General features: G+C 54.2%; 3 protein-coding genes across 4 annotated transcripts; 1 reads left to right on the top strand and 2 right to left on the bottom strand.

Moving 5' to 3' along the window:
* GADD45GIP1 (GADD45G interacting protein 1) lies at positions 1-2,079 on the top strand. Its single transcript, XM_059061032.1, has 2 exons — positions 1-374; positions 1,719-2,079. The coding sequence occupies exons 1-2, from the start codon at positions 25-27 to the stop codon at positions 2,035-2,037; spliced, it is 669 nt and encodes a 222-aa protein (XP_058917015.1). The 5' UTR covers positions 1-24; the 3' UTR covers positions 2,038-2,079.
* Positions 2,080-2,604: 525 nt separating this feature from the next.
* Positions 2,605-8,540, bottom strand: RAD23A (RAD23 homolog A, nucleotide excision repair protein). Of its 2 annotated transcripts, none has more exons than XM_059061029.2 (9): positions 8,195-8,540; positions 6,701-6,862; positions 6,350-6,531; positions 6,155-6,210; positions 5,894-6,021; positions 5,551-5,629; positions 5,297-5,430; positions 3,472-3,636; positions 2,605-3,389 (listed from the first exon to the last, which is right to left on the bottom strand). In XM_059061029.2, the coding sequence occupies exons 1-9, from the start codon at positions 8,264-8,266 to the stop codon at positions 3,276-3,278; spliced, it is 1,092 nt and encodes a 363-aa protein (XP_058917012.1). In that variant the 5' UTR covers positions 8,267-8,540; the 3' UTR covers positions 2,605-3,275. The 2 variants fall into 2 exon arrangements, with proteins under 2 accessions (XP_058917012.1, XP_058917014.1); XM_059061031.2 differs by having other exon boundaries at positions 5,297-5,427.
* Positions 8,541-10,101: 1,561 nt separating this feature from the next.
* CALR (calreticulin) lies at positions 10,102-14,287 on the bottom strand. The gene is made up of 9 exons (XM_059061027.2): positions 14,065-14,287; positions 13,610-13,711; positions 13,221-13,424; positions 12,678-12,772; positions 12,381-12,590; positions 12,185-12,298; positions 11,958-12,101; positions 10,989-11,081; positions 10,102-10,902 (listed from the first exon to the last, which is right to left on the bottom strand). The coding sequence occupies exons 1-9, from the start codon at positions 14,153-14,155 to the stop codon at positions 10,702-10,704; spliced, it is 1,254 nt and encodes a 417-aa protein (XP_058917010.1). The 5' UTR covers positions 14,156-14,287; the 3' UTR covers positions 10,102-10,701.
* Between the last annotated feature and the right edge of the window lie 1,250 nt (positions 14,288-15,537).

Genomic DNA, 15,537 nt, shown 5'->3' with positions numbered 1-15,537 from the left:
TCGCGAGGACCCCGTATAGCCAATATGGCTGCGCCCGTACAGCGGGCGCGCAGCCTGCTCGGGTTGGCGACGACCCTAGGCCCGGGCTCCCGCGGCTACCGAGCGCCTCCGCCCCCGCGCCGCTCAACGGGGCCCTGGTGGCCCGACCCGGATGACCCACTGACCCCTCCCTGGCAGCTGGGGCCGCGCTACGCAGCTAAGCAGTTCGGGCGGCATGGCGCCGCCTCCGGGGTGGCCGCCGGTTCTCTGTGGCCTTCGCGGAAACAGCTGCACGAGCTGGAGGCTGAGGAGCGCGAATGGTACCCGAGCCTGGCGGCCATGCAGGAGTCGCTGCGGGTTCAGCAGCTGGCCGAGGAGCAGAAGCTACAAGCCAGGTGCGTGCGTGCGGTCGGGCAGGCGCGGGGCTGCGGGCCGTGGGTGAACTGTGTCCCAATAGCAGTAGTTAGTCCATCGGGAATTTTATCGCGGGGTTTGCATGCGGTATTTACGTGAATCCTCACCTAGATACAAAACAGACTTCTGAATAAGTTCATTTAGTCATTCATCAACAAATCTTTACTGAGCGCCTACTGCGCGCAAGGCCTTGCCCACCCTGCTGAGGACACAGCAGGGAACAAAACAAAGATAATTTCAGGTGGTGACAGAGAGCCATTAGGAAAATAAAATTGGGTGGAGAATGCATGCCTGAGGGGGACTTCGGTTTGGTAGGCCTCAGGCCTCTCTGAGAATTTGACGTTTAAATGTTTAAGCACAAACCTGAATGATCAGTGGTAGTGTGTAGCTCAGTAGCGGCAACAGCTGGTGCAAAGGCCCTGAGGTAGGAATGTGCTTTAAGGAACAGCCTGGACATTAGTGTAGCTGGGGAAGAGTGGGAGGTGATGGGGCATGGAATCGAGGGCAGAGGTCAGACTTGGAGGCAGGTCTGAAGGATTTGGAGTAGAATGGAGGCAAGACCAGGGACATTGATTGTGGCACTTAACTGAAGGGAGGGGGCAGCCAAAGGCAGGCAGGTGTGTTCCTGGTGTTTGTTGTTCTTGTCCTCACAGCAGCTCTAAGAGGAAGAGGGAACCACCCTTATTTTAGAGATAGGACACTGAGGCCTAGGAAGGTGAAGTCACTTGTCCAGTCACTTAGGCAGTGAACGGTGGAGTTAGGATGTGAACACCTCTCTGATAACCCCAGTTATCCCAGCTGGCTAACCCTGCCATGGAGCTTTCAGCTTCATGTTTCTAATTCTTAAAATGGGACAGTGACTCACACCTAAAAACTCACAGGATTGGAGGGAAAGGTCCAATCCATTTCTTGCCTTCACTTCTGTGCCTCGAAGTAGGCCTGGCATACAGTGGTTGCTCAGTGATGTCTGTAGGATGGAGGAGTGAGCTGTGGGAATAGCTGGCATAACATGCAGTATAACACGCGACATTCAGTAGACAGCTCAGGGAAACGTTGCGTTGACTTGGGGTCTGCTCCCAGGAATTACTGGGGCTTGGTTCTCTAATGCTCAAGGCTACACATGTTGGTTTCTCTCTCTCGCCTCTCTTCACTTGACAAGAATTTTTCCTCACAGTTTTCATGGCCACCATAAGTCTTCCCAGTCTTTCATCTTGAGATGTGGGGGAGTTGGGAGAGGCAGGATGTGGGCAAAGGCTTGGGGGTGGGGTGTGGGTAGATGGGTACTGCTCTGGCTGCCCTCACTGACCACTCTTTTTCCCCTGCAGGGAGCAGCTCATTGAAGAGCGCATGGCCAAGATGCCACAGATGATTGAGAACTGGCAGCGGCAGCAGCAGGAGCGCAGGGAGAAGGAGCAAGCAGACAAGGAGCGGAGGGCTCGGCTGCAGGCTGAGGCCCAGGAGCGCCTGGGATACCACGTGGACCCGAGGAGTGCCCGCTTCCAGGAGCTGCTGCAGGACTTGGAGAAGCAGCATCGCAAGCGCCTCAAAGAGGAGAAACAAAGAAAGAAGAAGGAGGCACGAGCTGCTGCGATGGCCGCTGCTGCAGCCCAGGACCCAGCAGACTCTGCAACACCCAGCTCCTGAGTTGTGTTCTTTCCCAATAAAACCTGCTGCCTGATAGCCCCACCCCTGAAGAGCTCTGCATCCTTCTCTTACCACACCCCTCCCTGGGCACCCTGCTTCTTTCCCCAGCACCTGGAGCCAGGGAATCCCCACCCTTCCCTGACTCTGCTCACTTAGGGACTCTAGGCCATGCCGACTAACTCTGGGGCTTCAGGGGGAGTGAAAGGGGGATGCAGTGGGGAAATAATGGAGGAGCAGATGGCAGAGGAGAAGAAGGCTTCTGTTTACCAACATTAATCTCCAGTAATTAGCCAATTACCAGGGGGGAAGTGTAGCCAAAACAGACTGTGGTGATGATGGTGGGGGGCAGGGAGAAGCAGCCCTTCCAAGGCTGAGCCGGGGCTGGGTCCCATGGCCTGGGAGTGAGACAGCTTGGGGGAGGGGGAGTGGAGACACTGGGAGCCACAATCTGCAGAGGCTGACAGACCCCTCTGCCCCTTCATGGCATTCCCGCATCTCCTGTGCCCAACTAGCCCCGGACCCATACAAGCTGGAGTGGGAAGCCCCAGCAGGCACAAACCACAGGACTGGCTTTTAAAACTTTATTCACTTCAAAACCTTTATCAGAGACAGGGTTCTGTTCTGGGTGGGGGGTGGCCTTGACCTCCAGAATGACTCTGATGTTTCCCCTTCCCCAGGCATTGACAAACCAGACCTCCTCCTCCCCAGCAAAAGGATGCAGGATGGAGGCCAAGGCCAGACCATGGAGGGGTCCTGGGCCTCTGAGTGCTCACCCCAGATGGCAAGATTTGGGCCACTCCAATGGAGAATCAAAGTTTGGAGCTCCAGCTTCCCCTCACCCTGCAAGAGGGCGGGGGAGCTCTCAGGGGCTCTTTGGGGGATGGGGAAGCAAGCAGCCGCCTCTCCATCTGGCTGCAGGGAGCTGGGACAGAGGCCAAGAGGGGCCCATCTGTCACCTCCAGTCCTGCCAGCTCCTTGGAGCAGGCTGGGCTCGGGTGGGGGATGGGAGGACAGCTGTCTGGCCCAGGTCTTCTCAGGCCAAGATGGGAATGCGGGGCCACTTTAGGAGAGTGGGAAGTTGGGGTGGAGTGTTTTGGTTTTTATTAGTTTTTGATTTTTTTTTCCACTTCTTAAATAAACATGAATATATATATATTTTTTTCTTTTATAAAACTTTTGTGGAGTTGGGGGTGGGGAGGAGGGAGCGGTGGGCAGCCTGGCCTCCTGGCCTCCCGGCATCACTCGTCATCAAAGTTCTGACTCAGGAGGAAGTTGGCAGCCAAGTTCTCGTTTTTTTCACAAGCGAAGTAGGCCTGGATCACCAGGCTCTCTGGGAAGCCCAGGGCCTTCAACTGTGGGAAGATGGGCAGGTATGAGCAAGAGGTAGGGGCCCTGCCCACCCATGAGGTCACCCCTCTCAGCCAGATCTCTTACCCTCTCTATAGCCTCTTTTTCCTGCGGTGTCACCTGGATGTAGTTCATCTGTGGGGCCTCCTCGCCTATCGCACCCACCTCACCCTCCACGTCCGAGATGTCTGCCAGCTCCCCAGGGGGCTCGTTCAACATCTGGATGAACTGCTCCTGGTGCCGGCTGATTTGCTGTGGGAGACAGAGGAAGTGATGGTGACCCACAGCCCTTGTCCCCCACTTCCCCAGGTCCCTGTCACAGCCCTTGCTTTTTCTTCCATTTACTCAGCAAATATTTAGAGGGTGTCTATTCTGGCCAAACAGCCACACGGTGGACATGGGCCCTGTCCTAGAGGAGCTGATGTTCCAGGGTGGAGAGACAGGCCCTAAATAAGCAAACAAGCTGACAGCTACTTACAATGTAAATACTGGGTGTGACATACATTAGTGTAGATCTTGGGCTGGGAAAGACACTTTAAGCCAGGAGGGAGGGCCCTGTGAACTATGGGATGGGGAAGGAAGTTTCCCTCCATGTAGAGCAAACATCAAGTGCAAAGGCCCAGGGATGGGGTTCATTTGGAAACTTCCAAAAGCAAAAGATCCATGTGGCAAAACAGTAAACAAGGAAGGGAAGGAGGAGATCAGAGAGGCAGGGACCAGATATGCTTTCTTCTACTGCCATGGGACACCTTGGTGGTGAGAATTAAATAGGGAAAGACATCTGTGTACCTTTTAAAAAGATTAACTCATCTGGGTGTTGCGTATCTGCGGATTCTAATATGCCCCTCTCTATTTTTATGTACATCTGAAAATTTACACATCAAAGGAAAGTGCTTTTTCAGGAATCTGGCTCCTAAGTGGAGAATGGACCGTGGGGGCTGTGCAGATGCAGAGAACTGGGTGGTGGCTGCCAGGGGACCTGGGAGAAGATGAGGTGGCAGCCACAGAGGTGGAGTGCAGGGCTGGGCTGAGTGAGATGTTCTGGAAGTAGAGCAAAGAGGACAGGTGAGAGACAACCCCAGTAGGCCCCCAGTGCCTGGGGCTCAAGCAACCCCAGGTCGGTCCTTGCGGGGTTAGGGAGGGCTGGGAGGATCTGTTCTGGTCTTGGGATATCTACAAAGCATTTTCACGGAGGTATCAAGCCCGTCACGGAAGAGCATGGCATCCAGAGGGTCCAGACTGGTCACATGGATTTAAGGGTCACCACAGACTGAAAGCCCCAGGATTGACTGCAGATAAATGGAGATGCGCAGCCCTGGCCCTCCAACATCTGGAGGTGAGCAGGAGTCAGCACAGGAGACTGAAAAGTCGGGGGCAGAAGCAGCAGATGCCTGAACCAGGAGAGGCAGGCTTTCACAGAGGACCCAGAAGACCCTGTCACACCCAGGGGCCACTGCCCCTCTGCCTAGGAACCTTCAAGGACAGGATGGAGCCTTGCTGAGCACGGTGGTCCCAAAACCAACTAGGGCACAGCAGTCCTGGGTGCTGCCATACAACCCTACGGACATTCAGGAAGCAACAGCTAAATGCGGAGTGGAGCCAGAGTACAGGATCCAGAGTCTGGTAGCAGACACACTCCACCAGTTGCCAGACTGCTCCAAGCCTCTGACATCTTCCTCCATGGAGTGGAGATGACAGTAGCACCCACACCTTACAGACTGGTTGAGAGCGTTACTTGAAACCACGTAGGTCATGAGGTCGCATGGAAAGGCAGAAGGCTGTCGTTAGTCCTGCTTTCCAAGCGCAGAGATGCCTACGTACCACGCTGGGCCAGGCTCACTCTCTGGGGCTGTGGCGCCCACAGAAGGGAGATGGTTACCTGCACTGACTCCCTCTGCCCCCAGGCCTGTACCTGTAAAAGCTGGGGGTTCTCCTGGCCCAGCTGCTGAAGCAGGGCTGGCAGCAGCGCCGGGTTCTGCTGAATCACCTGCCGCATGTTCTGGAACTGGGGCTGATCCCGCAGGAATTCCAAGGGGTTCTCTCCTGCTGGCAGGAGGAAAGGGTGCGGTCAGACACCACCCTGGGCTCCCTGAAGTATGGGGGGGTGGGATGAGTCAGGTGCCTTGACAGCAGACACCCCAAATGCACACCTCCCAATCCACTCACCCGCTTCTGTGGCCGGCTGCTCAGGTACTTGGCTCTCCTGGACAGAACCTTGTTCCGGCTCGGGGCTCCCAGGAATTCCCTGTCAGGGGTCCTATTTAGTTCAAAGCACAGACTGCCCACTGCCTCCTTCCTGCATACTCAGCCCTGGCGGGAGACACGTGAAGCCTCTGCTCTGCCCTCCACAGGTCCACCCCATCGCTCATGTCCAGGCTCCTGCAGGAGGTCTTTCCTGGCTAGAACCATAACCCAAAGGCTTTTGGGGGCAGATTTTGACCAGCCATCAGGGCACCAAAGCCTGCATGCTCCCTTGAGGACTCCCCAGGCGGCAGCAGCCCCACCTCACCGTGAGTAGATACTCCACAGCCCGGTGGGGATTGTTGTAGCTGGCCCTCAGGGCAGCCACGACCCGCTCCCGCTCGTAGCCCATGGACATGATCTCCGTCAGCATCGTCTCATACTCAGAGCCAGTCACTGTGGAAGGAGTGGCAAAAGGCTGGTCACCACGGAGAGGGAAGGACAGCTCCCAGGCCTTCCCACACCCGCCCAAGGCCCAGCTGATGGCTGGGGCACCCAGTCATTTTCGCTCTGGGGACCACCCACCCACCTAGCGTGGAGGCCGCGTCTTCCTCTCGCCCGCTGCTACCTGAAGAGGGAACAGAGCTGCAAATTCAAGAGAGAGAAATCGGACCCTGGCTTCTGGTGGCTTGCCCTCCCCCAAGGTGTGTGGAACCACGAATGTGGGCGCTGAAATGTGCCGGAAAGACAGGGCCCAATCTGGGGCTGCTGCTCCCTGTCTTACCCGGACACAGACTCCGGGGACGTCGTGGGGGCTGATTCCTCCGATGGGCTCTTGTCCTCTCTGGCGGTAGGTGGGGGATTGGACATGCCTGAGGCAGGGGCCGATGGGAAGGATGTGGAAGACTCCGGGGCGGCAGTGGGTGAAGCCTCTGGGGGTACTGAGGTGCCTGGGCTAGTTTTGGCCTGTTGACACCCAGAAAAAGGGAGCAGGCATCAGTAACTCTATCTAGCCCCAACATCCTTCCACATCTCAGCCCCACCCTGTTCATGGCTAATCTCTCTTGGGCACACATGCTCTTTGCCAGCTCCCCAGCTAATCCACCCACCCTCCCAACCAGCATACATCACCCACCTTGGTCACCATGACGACCACAAAGTTCTTCTCATCGATGTGATAGTCCTTGATGGGGACATCATCGCTCAGGATCTTGCCAGCATAGATGAGTTTCTGTCCAGCCACGGGGAAAGCATCACGACCCTTCTCAGCTTCTATCTTCTCCTTCAGCACCTTCACCTGGAGGAACGGGTAGACAGTCACTGCAAACCCCGAGATTCTCTCTTCCCTTCTAGTTTGGGGGCGGGGGGAAGGCTGCAAGCCCTGATGGCTGAGAAGCTAAGCTTCATAATCAAGCATACTAGACCATTCCACCATTAAACAGAATATTTGCTGAACACTTGATATGTGCCAGGTGCAGTTTTAGACACTGACGATACAGCAGAGAACAAAATTCAACACAAGTCCCTGTTCTCATAGAGATGACATTTATTTGGAAGAAGAAAAAACATATTTCAGATGATGTAAACATGATGAAACGCAAATCAAAATAAACGGGAGATAGGCCCATTCCTCACTCCATGCTGCTGAGAGTGACCTTTACTAAGAGAATTCTAAGTTGACACCGCTATTGTAAACGTACACGGGTCACAAGTTTAAAGCCTCATAACAACTGAGTGAAACAGTTACCATTAGCCTCATTTTATATTTGAGAAAAACAGAAGTACAGAGAGATTAAACAACTTGTCCCAAATCAAAAAGTTAGGCCGGTCAAAAACTCTGAGTCTGTTTCCTTTTCTACAAAAAGTGAACTTCAACGTCTCCCTCGTGGGGGAAATTGTGCAAAAAGTGCCAAGTACACATGTTTGTTAGGTCCTAAGTCTCTTTTCAGCTAAAAGAACAGCATCATGTTTAGACCGTGGGCTCTCACTTGAGGCAATTCCGAATTGAAACCGCTCTGCCATGACTTGCTTTGTGCATATACAACTATACCAAAGTTCTTTAACCCAAGTTTCCGCATTTGTAAAGTGGGGAGACTCAGAGTCCCCAAATGACAAGCCTACTTCGCAGATTTATAAGATAACATAAAAACGCTCAGCGACAGGTGAAGAACAAACACGGACCACTGAAACTCAAGACCGTTTATTATTATCGTCGTTGCTGTCATCACCCGGCATCTCCTGGTCACTACTCCCAGATTCGGCCAACAACGTCCCGAGGAGAAGCCTACAAAGCTGGGAACTCGGAGGACCCATCCCAGAACAGGCCGGCCGGGAATCCGAGCCCGCGGCTCCCGCGCCCCGCGAAGACACTGACATTGGACCTGGGGCCTGGCGGGCGCCCCGGGGGTGGAGCTTCGCCTGGAGAGAGATCCAAGAGCTCCGCCCGACCCACCAGGGGCTGAGCCGGGGACCATCAGGGTATCTGGGAAAGTCAGGCCCGTTGGGAGAATGGGCACGGCCCGACCCGCGCCGTCTTCCCCGCCTCTCTTGTCAGGATCCCGGCCTCCCTGCCCCCACCCCATCCCCGGCACCCGTCGCTCCCGCTCCCGGGCTCCGGCCTGGCTCGCACCGTCTCATCAGGCTCCATGCGGATCTTGAAGGTCTGCTGCTGCAGCGTTTTGAGCGTGATCGTGACGGCCATGGTGGGGCCCGAGCGACGCGGCGGCCCCGGGATCCTCACACGACATGCAACTCACGCCGCCGCCATCTTAGCGCCCAGCCGCGCCGTAAGCCGACCGCTTCCGGGGCAGGCGGTGCGCGCGCCGACCACCGCAGCACGTGTCCTGAGCGCGCCCCCTTTGCCTTCGTGAGCATGCACAAGAGAGCGGCCTCGAGCCAGGCATGCGCAGACTAAACTCTGCTCCGGGGGTGGGGGGGCTTCTCGCTCAACGGTCACGTGGCTTCCTGCGAGTGACGCCATGCCCGCTAGCGGTGACGTCATGCGGCCACAAAATGGCTCCGACGTCCCCAGTTTCAAGCCTACGAGTTTCATTTATTTGTTGACGTTGAACAAACTCTTCATGTACTTGTTATACTTTTATTTCTTTTATTCCATAAAATGTTCGTGTTTTTTTGCTCGTTCCAAATGAGTTTTATTCTGGTCTGGCTACCCTGACAGGAAGCCTGTCAAGCCCTGAAAGAACTACAAAGGATACTTGAAAGGTCACCAACAATTAAAACTCTGTAAACACGTTTGGCCAAGGAACTGGGGACACGAGGCCATTTGGGGGCCCCATCCATTCCTGAGGGAAGAGCTGGATTTTTGGAATGAATCTAACAGTTTTAGCTCCTGGGTGGACCCCACCTCTCTGCTGCTCCTTCCCTGATCACTTTGTTCACCCAGCTTCCCCCAGTCTGACCCCAAAGTTTTTAAGGAAGATGTAACTTTCAAGGCTTCCCTACACTGAATACAAAATTATCTCCTTAAACTTTCCCTGGATATGCCAATCCTGGAGGCTTCCCAAAAGGGTGGCACTAGGCCACAGGACACAGGAAGCTCAAAGGAGGCCTATCCAAGGAACAAGGAATCGAAGAGTTGGTTGGCTAAAGCTGAAGAGGGTGCTTTGGTAGACAGGATGAAGGTGATGGTCTTATCTTCCAGTTAGTGGGTGGACTCTCCCCAGCAATCCTGAACTGACCATTACCTGCCTCCTAACCTGCTCTTCTCAACATTCCCATCCAAGAAGGACACCAGGCAGTCACCTGCCACCTCACTCATTACCCAACTATTACCAGGTCCTGCTGCTTCTCCCTTCACTGCATGCCCTGAGCTAAGAAGCTTCCACAAGAATAGGCCAGACTTGGCTGAGGAATTCTTACCTCTGGCAACAAGGGACATCGGTTCCCAACCACCCACTGGACATAAGTGGCAGCCTTGAGGACCCCAACAGAGGTGGGCCTAGGCCAACCTTAGGGGCCCACCCTCTCCTCTGCCACTTTTGCACCATCCCTTGGTGCCACCTCTTTCCCTTCAAAAGGTTCAAATCCTGACTTGGCCACTGAAGACCACTGGACAGGCTGGATACCACTTCTGAAGCTATTTCCTTGGCTATAAAGAGATTAATAGCTTTTGACACTGGATAATATTAAGAAAATGTGTTTAAAACCGTCCAATAGCTCTGTGTAGTCTTGCTCCTTAATAGGTAAGACGTACATATGCGGCGCAGTGTAAAACGGTTGGTACAAGTTGGTGGCTAAGGTGTGGGTTCAAACCCCACCTCTTACTAAAATCTCAGTCTCCTCATCAAACACAACTGGTACTAGAACCAAAACTCACCAGTTTGATGCAACGACTCAATGAGTTAATAAGTGGAGTATCTGTAATGGCACTTAGAATAGTTACTCCTTCCCACCTGTTTGGGGTTCTGGGGATAAACAAGGGCCCCTGGAACCTTATGGGACATTCAACCAACACTTGTAGTGGCTGCAAAATGAGCCTCACTTAAGAGTCACCTACCCCAAAAGGAAACACAGGAGGAAGACACAAAACTTAATTTAATAGAAATTTCATTTGTAGTTCTTACATTCTCAGTATGAGCCGAGCTAGAACCCGCTGCCCCACTCGGAACTGGCCCAGTCCTGGGGGCAGGGGAGAAAGGAGAAAGGGAGGTCAGAGCTCAGGGCTTAGGAGCCCCATTCTTTCTCAGTGCTGGGGGACTGGTGATGCCACCCTCTTCTCCTAACCCCCCTGTGGGATCCAGGAAGGAGAGCAGATGGAATCTTGGGCCTGGGGCTTCTCCTCCATGCCACACCCCACCCTGAGTCCCCAAGTTGGAGGGGAACTAAGGGATCTGGGGAGATAAGGGGACAGCAGAAAGCAAAGATGTCAAATCAAGAAAGATGAAGGCCAGGGGTGAGGGCTGAAGGAGAATCAGAGACAAAAACACCAGTTTAAAAAAAAAAAAAAAAAAAAAAAAAAGGGAGTGGGAGAACAAAAAACAAAATCCACCCCAAATTGGAACCCGCCTGGAAAAAAAAGAAAGTTCTCCAGTCTCATAGAGACATTATTTGGCGCGTCCGGCGCTGCGGCAGGAGCACGCAGGCCTCAGTCCAGCCCTGGAGGCGGCGGTGTGGCCCCTACAGCTCATCCTTGGCCTGGCCAGTGGCAGCATCTTCCTCCTCCTCTTCCTCTTTCTCCTCCTCCTCGTCCTCATCCTCATCCTTGTCCTCCTCCTCTTCCTTGTCTGCCTCCTCCTCTTCCTTGCGCTTCTTCTCCTCCTCCTCCTCCTTTAGCCTCTGCTCTTCGTCTTGCTTGTCCTTCATTTGTTTTTCTGCTGCCTGTGTGCAAACCACACACCTCAGGGCCTGGACTCCCTTGCCAGCCCTGCCCACCCCCCAAGCCCAAGACTGGACCCTGGTCCCACCTTCGTAACACCCCATGTCTCGTTGCCAAACTCCTCAGCATATGCTTCATCATTGGTGATGAGGAAGTTGTCAAAGATGGTGCCAGACTTGACCTGTATGGGGCCAAGGAGTAGAGGGGTGGTCGGAAGGGTGGTCAGAGGGGATATACCTGTTGGCCTTGGCCTCGAAGAGGTCTCCTGCTCATATTCCCATAACCACTACACAACGCTACAGTTTAATGTTGCAGTTAAAAAACAGGCTGCCTGGGTTCCAACCCCAGCTCTGCCATTTCCTGCCTACATGACCTCGGGCTGGTGACTTCACCTCTCTGCACCTCAGTTTTCTTCATTTGTAAAAAGAAACCTCAGTTTCTTCCTCTCCTTTCTTTAAATATTTCTCTAGTACCTACTATGTGCCAGGCACCATTCTAGGTGCCGAAGATACATCAGTGAACGGAACAGACAAAAATTCAGTCCCTGTGAACCTAATTTTCTAATGGGATTATCTAACCACCTTCTAAGGTTGTTGGGGGCAATTAAATGAGTTGGTTCCTGTAGGTACTTGAAAAAGTACCAAGAAGTTAGTAAAGTACAACTTCAAAGTGGGTGCTGTAAGAATGCCATAAAGACAAACCAGGAATTTCTTTCTTTTTTTTTTTTTTTTTTCTTAAAAAAAAGCACCGGGCTTCCCTGGTGGCACAGTGGTTGAGAACCCGCCTGCCGATGCAGGAGACACGGGTTCGTGCCCTGGTCCGGGAAGATCCCACATGCCGCGGAGCGGCTGGGTCCGTGAGCCATGGCCGCTGAGCCTGCGCGTCCGCAGCCTGTGCTCCGCAACGGGAGAGGCCACAGCAGTGAGAGGCCCGCGTACCACAAAAAAAAAAAAAAAAAAAGCACCATTTTGGTGTCAGACCTCCTTTGTCCCTTTCCTCCTGGGTTGACCCTGAGCACCTGAGGTCCTGGGATGCTTCTCTTCCCTCCATGTCTCACCTGCCATAGATCCAAGCCCAGTACGGCAAAGTTTTCATAGGCGTAGATGTTGCTATCAGGGGAGTACTCAGGGTTGTCGATTTCTGGGTGGATCCAAATGCCCTTGTAATCTGGGTTGTCAATCTGCCGGGGCTTCCACTCACCCTGCAGAAGAAGTGAACTGGTGGGTGAGTGAAGATCAGTGCATCCCCCACTGTGCACCGCCCTGCTCAGAGCCCCAGGCTCACCTTGTACTCTGGGTTCTGAATCACTGGTGGTTCCCACTCTCCGTCCATCTCTTCATCCCAGTCCTCGGGCTTCTTAGCATCGGGGTCAGGAATGTGCTCAGGCTTGTCCCAGTCCTGAAGGTACATTAGGAGGTCAGAGTTGGCCCAGTTGTCCTCCACACCCTCCATGGTGGGGAGCCCCTGCCCAAGAACCAACCTCAGGCTTGGAGTCCGTAGGGTCATCAACCTTGGCTCGCTCGTCCCAGTCTTCAGGCTTTGCAGCATCAGGATCCTTTATCTTCTTGGGAGGCAAGAAATCCCAATCGTCCTCCAAGGAGCCCGACTCCACCTGGCTGTTGTCAATCTTTACCTCGTAGGTATTATCAGGCCGCACAATCAGCGTGTACAGGTGTGTGAATTCATCGTCCTGAAGAGAGTGGGAGATCAGTGCCCCGCCCACCAGGCTGGCCAGAGTCTTCCCTTACAGCCATTTGTCACCACCCCCAGAGCACACCTTGCAACGGATGTCCTTGTTGATCAGCACGTTCTTGCCCTTGTAGTTGAAGATGACATGAACCTTCTTGGTGCCAGGGCCACAGATGTCCGGGCCTTGATGAGAAGCAGATCCGGTCAGAGGTAGAGATTGTCCACCATTATGAACCCCTCCCCACCCATTTACAAAATGAAAACTTGGTTCTTAAATTCAGGTCTGTCAAGGTGAAAAGACTAAATTCAGATATCTCTAAGAGACCGTGATTGGGAATTTAAAGAAAAAAAAAAAAATCAGTGCTCTAGAAGTCAGTATCTTTACTTGCAGAATTAGGAAATGCCTACCTTATAAAATCGCACGAATTAGCAGTCTTAAATCAATGATAACAATGCAGAAAAGTTGCTACTAACTCTAACTATTCTCTCAGCTTCCCCTCCAAAGAAACGTCTAACTATTTAAGTGTTTTCTATGATCTTAAGACCACTTTTCATGAGCTATAAAGAACTCATGGGGTTTCAAACTCCCTCTAACTAATCAGAGATCAGCATCAGGGTGGGGCCCGCTCACCAAACATGATGTTGTATTCAGAGTCTCCATGCATGTCTGTCTGGTCCAGACCATCTGGAAATAGCTTCACGTAGCCGCCCCCACAGTCGATGTTCTGTTCGTGTTTCACGGTGAACTGCACCACCAGTGTATGACCCTTATTGGAGAAGGGCTCGAATCTGGCCGACAGAGCGTAAAACCGGGCATCCTGGCTTGTCTGCAGCCCTAGCAAGGAACGGCAGTCAGATCACGGATCAGCAGCAACCCCCGGGAGACCCTTAGGATGGGAAATACAGACGACTCCCCCTTCCTCTACCTGTTCTACTTCTAGGGATACCCAAACTGTGTGGTGACTAGGGCTTCCTCCAGGAAGTCCTCCTGGATCTGAGCACCCACCCCTAGGCTCTTACCTTTATCCTTCTCCTGGTCACCGTAGAACTTGCCGGAACTGAGAACGAATTTGCCAAAATCCGGTTTGTGTTTGGATTCGATCCAGCGCTCGGTCCACCCGTCTAGGGGACCAAAGGGGCAGGTCAGCGTAGCGGTGCTGATCACCCCCCACCAAACATCTACCAGGAGCTACAAACTGCTGGGGGCAAGGAAGGAGATTCCCCCTCCCCCCGACTGTCCCCACCCCAACCTCTAGTTTGACATCTCTGGTGGCTTAAAAGATCCTCGGGCGAACCCTAACTCCCGCCACGCCCTCCCTGCTCCCCAGGGACGCAGAAGGAAAGATCGCCTGCGGCTCTAGTCCCTGAAGGCCCCTGTGTTGGTCCTCTGAGCAGTAGTTACAGGCGACACGCAGATATGGTCTGGGGGGCCAGCCGCGTCGTTAGGACGGCCTCGAGGCGGGACAAGCCGTTACCTCCGTCCAGAAACTGCTCCTTGAAGTAAATGGCGGGTTCAGCGGCGGCCAGGCCAAGAAGGCCGAGCAGCACCAGCACGGGTAGCAGCATGGCGGGCCGAGGGGGCGGCGGCGCGCGGGCCCTTTAAGTCACTCTACCAGCAGTAGCTCTGCAGTAGGGACGGACTGTGCCACCAGCCATGCGACTTTATACCCGGCCGCCTCTCAAACCAACCTGGTCCGGCCTCTTGGCCCTCCTCCTCCACCTTATCATTGGTCTGTGGCCACAGCTCTGCCTTTCCATTGGACCCTTATAGGCTCAGCAAGTTAGACTGTGCCTCGGAACGCTGGGTTCCCAGATGGCCGATTTCTATTGGCCGAACCGCTGGCCAATGAAGGTCGACCACGCGTTGTGGGGGACGCCCACTGGTGGAGTGGGGGCCTCCAAGCCCCTCAGGCCAGGTCATGTGACCAGACCTCGGCTCAACCCCGCCCTCGCCCGCTAGCAACCCTAGAGATCTAGGCGTTTAAAGAATCCGCGCGACTGCAGGTGCCGCCGCTTAGAGCTAGGGCCCTGCTCCAGCATCGACTCCGCCTATCCTCTCTACAGGGATGGGTAGGCAAGGTTTTCCTAGCCTTTTCTACCCTGAATTTGGGGAACCCCACCACTCCGACCCTCTCTCCATTTCTTTATCTCTCTCTCTTAACTCCGCCCCCCGCCCCGCCAGGATGGGGCAGAGGGCATCGAGCCCTGGGGCTTCACTTCACCCCAGCGCCAGAGCCGTGCAGGCCTGCGGGGGGAATGCCGGCTCTCTCCTCCGTACGGCCCCTAGTTCCCTGGCAGCCTGTCAGACTGCTGCTGTGTGAGCTGGGGCAAGGCCTTTAGCCTCTTTGAAGGCACAGAAGCTCCTGAAAGGCCAAGAGGAGCGATCCCGGCCAACTGCTGGCCGGCAGAAATGCTTTCAAAGCTTTTAGGGATGTCTGGGACAGAGGGAAGGAAGCCCTGAACGGCTCGAAGTTGTGACTGTAGGCTGGGTCTCCTACGGTTGTTCGCCTTATTGCAGCCTGTCCTTTACCCCCCATCCCCTCCTCAGCCGGTAAATGAAAGGGGTCACTGCCTTGTGGTGTCCCACAAACGGCCTGCTTTTGCAATTAAACGGCTAAAGATGAGAGGGCAGGGGGTTCCGTTGGGGAGGGGAAAAAATGGGACAGATGGTGGGGAAGATAAGGTCTAAGGGAAGTGGCCAGGACCCCTAAGACTAGAGCCTTCTTCTGAAGCCAGAGGCACATGACTGAAAGTGACACACCAGCTCCCTGCCCCTAGGCTGCTGGAAGGAGGAAGGAGAGCTGGGGCTTTCCCAAACTCTGAGCAGATTGGCTCTGGACCTGGGAAGTGGAAGTAGACTGCTCAAGGGGGGATCCTGGCAAAAGGGTGGGGAGGGGGCGCTTCCCCTCTAGTGGTGGGGACTCAGAAAAGAGAGGAATGAAGAGTCT

This window comes from Kogia breviceps, chromosome 4 (assembly GCF_026419965.1).
Source record: "Kogia breviceps isolate mKogBre1 chromosome 4, mKogBre1 haplotype 1, whole genome shotgun sequence".
NCBI classification, from domain to species: Eukaryota; Metazoa; Chordata; class Mammalia; order Artiodactyla; family Physeteridae; genus Kogia; species Kogia breviceps.
Note: the sequence above shows the minus strand (reverse complement) of the source record. Positions and strands in the feature narration are given on the sequence as shown.

What these genes read in the sequence shown, in the direction of transcription:
- GADD45GIP1 (XM_059061032.1), top strand. Translation starts at nt 25, where the DNA reads ATGGCTGCGCCCGTACAGCGGGCGCGCAGCCTGCTCGGGTTGGCGACG. An exon ending in GAGCAGAAGCTACAAGCCAG is followed by an intron (nt 375 to 1,718) that starts GTGCGTGCGTGC and finishes TTTCCCCTGCAG; the next exon opens with GGAGCAGCTCATTGAAGAGC.
- RAD23A (XM_059061029.2), bottom strand. Translation starts at nt 8,266, where the DNA reads ATGGCCGTCACGATCACGCTCAAAACGCTGCAGCAGCAGACCTTCAAG. An exon ending in GCATGGAGCCTGATGAGACG is followed by an intron (nt 6,863 to 8,194) that starts GTGCGAGCCAGG and finishes CCGTTCCTCCAG; the next exon opens with GTGAAGGTGCTGAAGGAGAA. An exon ending in TCCCCGGAGTCTGTGTCCGG is followed by an intron (nt 6,211 to 6,349) that starts GTAAGACAGGGA and finishes TTGAATTTGCAG; the next exon opens with CTCTGTTCCCTCTTCAGGTA.
- CALR (XM_059061027.2), bottom strand. Translation starts at nt 14,155, where the DNA reads ATGCTGCTACCCGTGCTGGTGCTGCTCGGCCTTCTTGGCCTGGCCGCC. An exon ending in ACAAGGACATCCGTTGCAAG is followed by an intron (nt 12,591 to 12,677) that starts GTGTGCTCTGGG and finishes CACTCTCTTCAG; the next exon opens with GACGATGAATTCACACACCT. An exon ending in TTCAGAACCCAGAGTACAAG is followed by an intron (nt 12,102 to 12,184) that starts GTGAGCCTGGGG and finishes CTTCTTCTGCAG; the next exon opens with GGTGAGTGGAAGCCCCGGCA.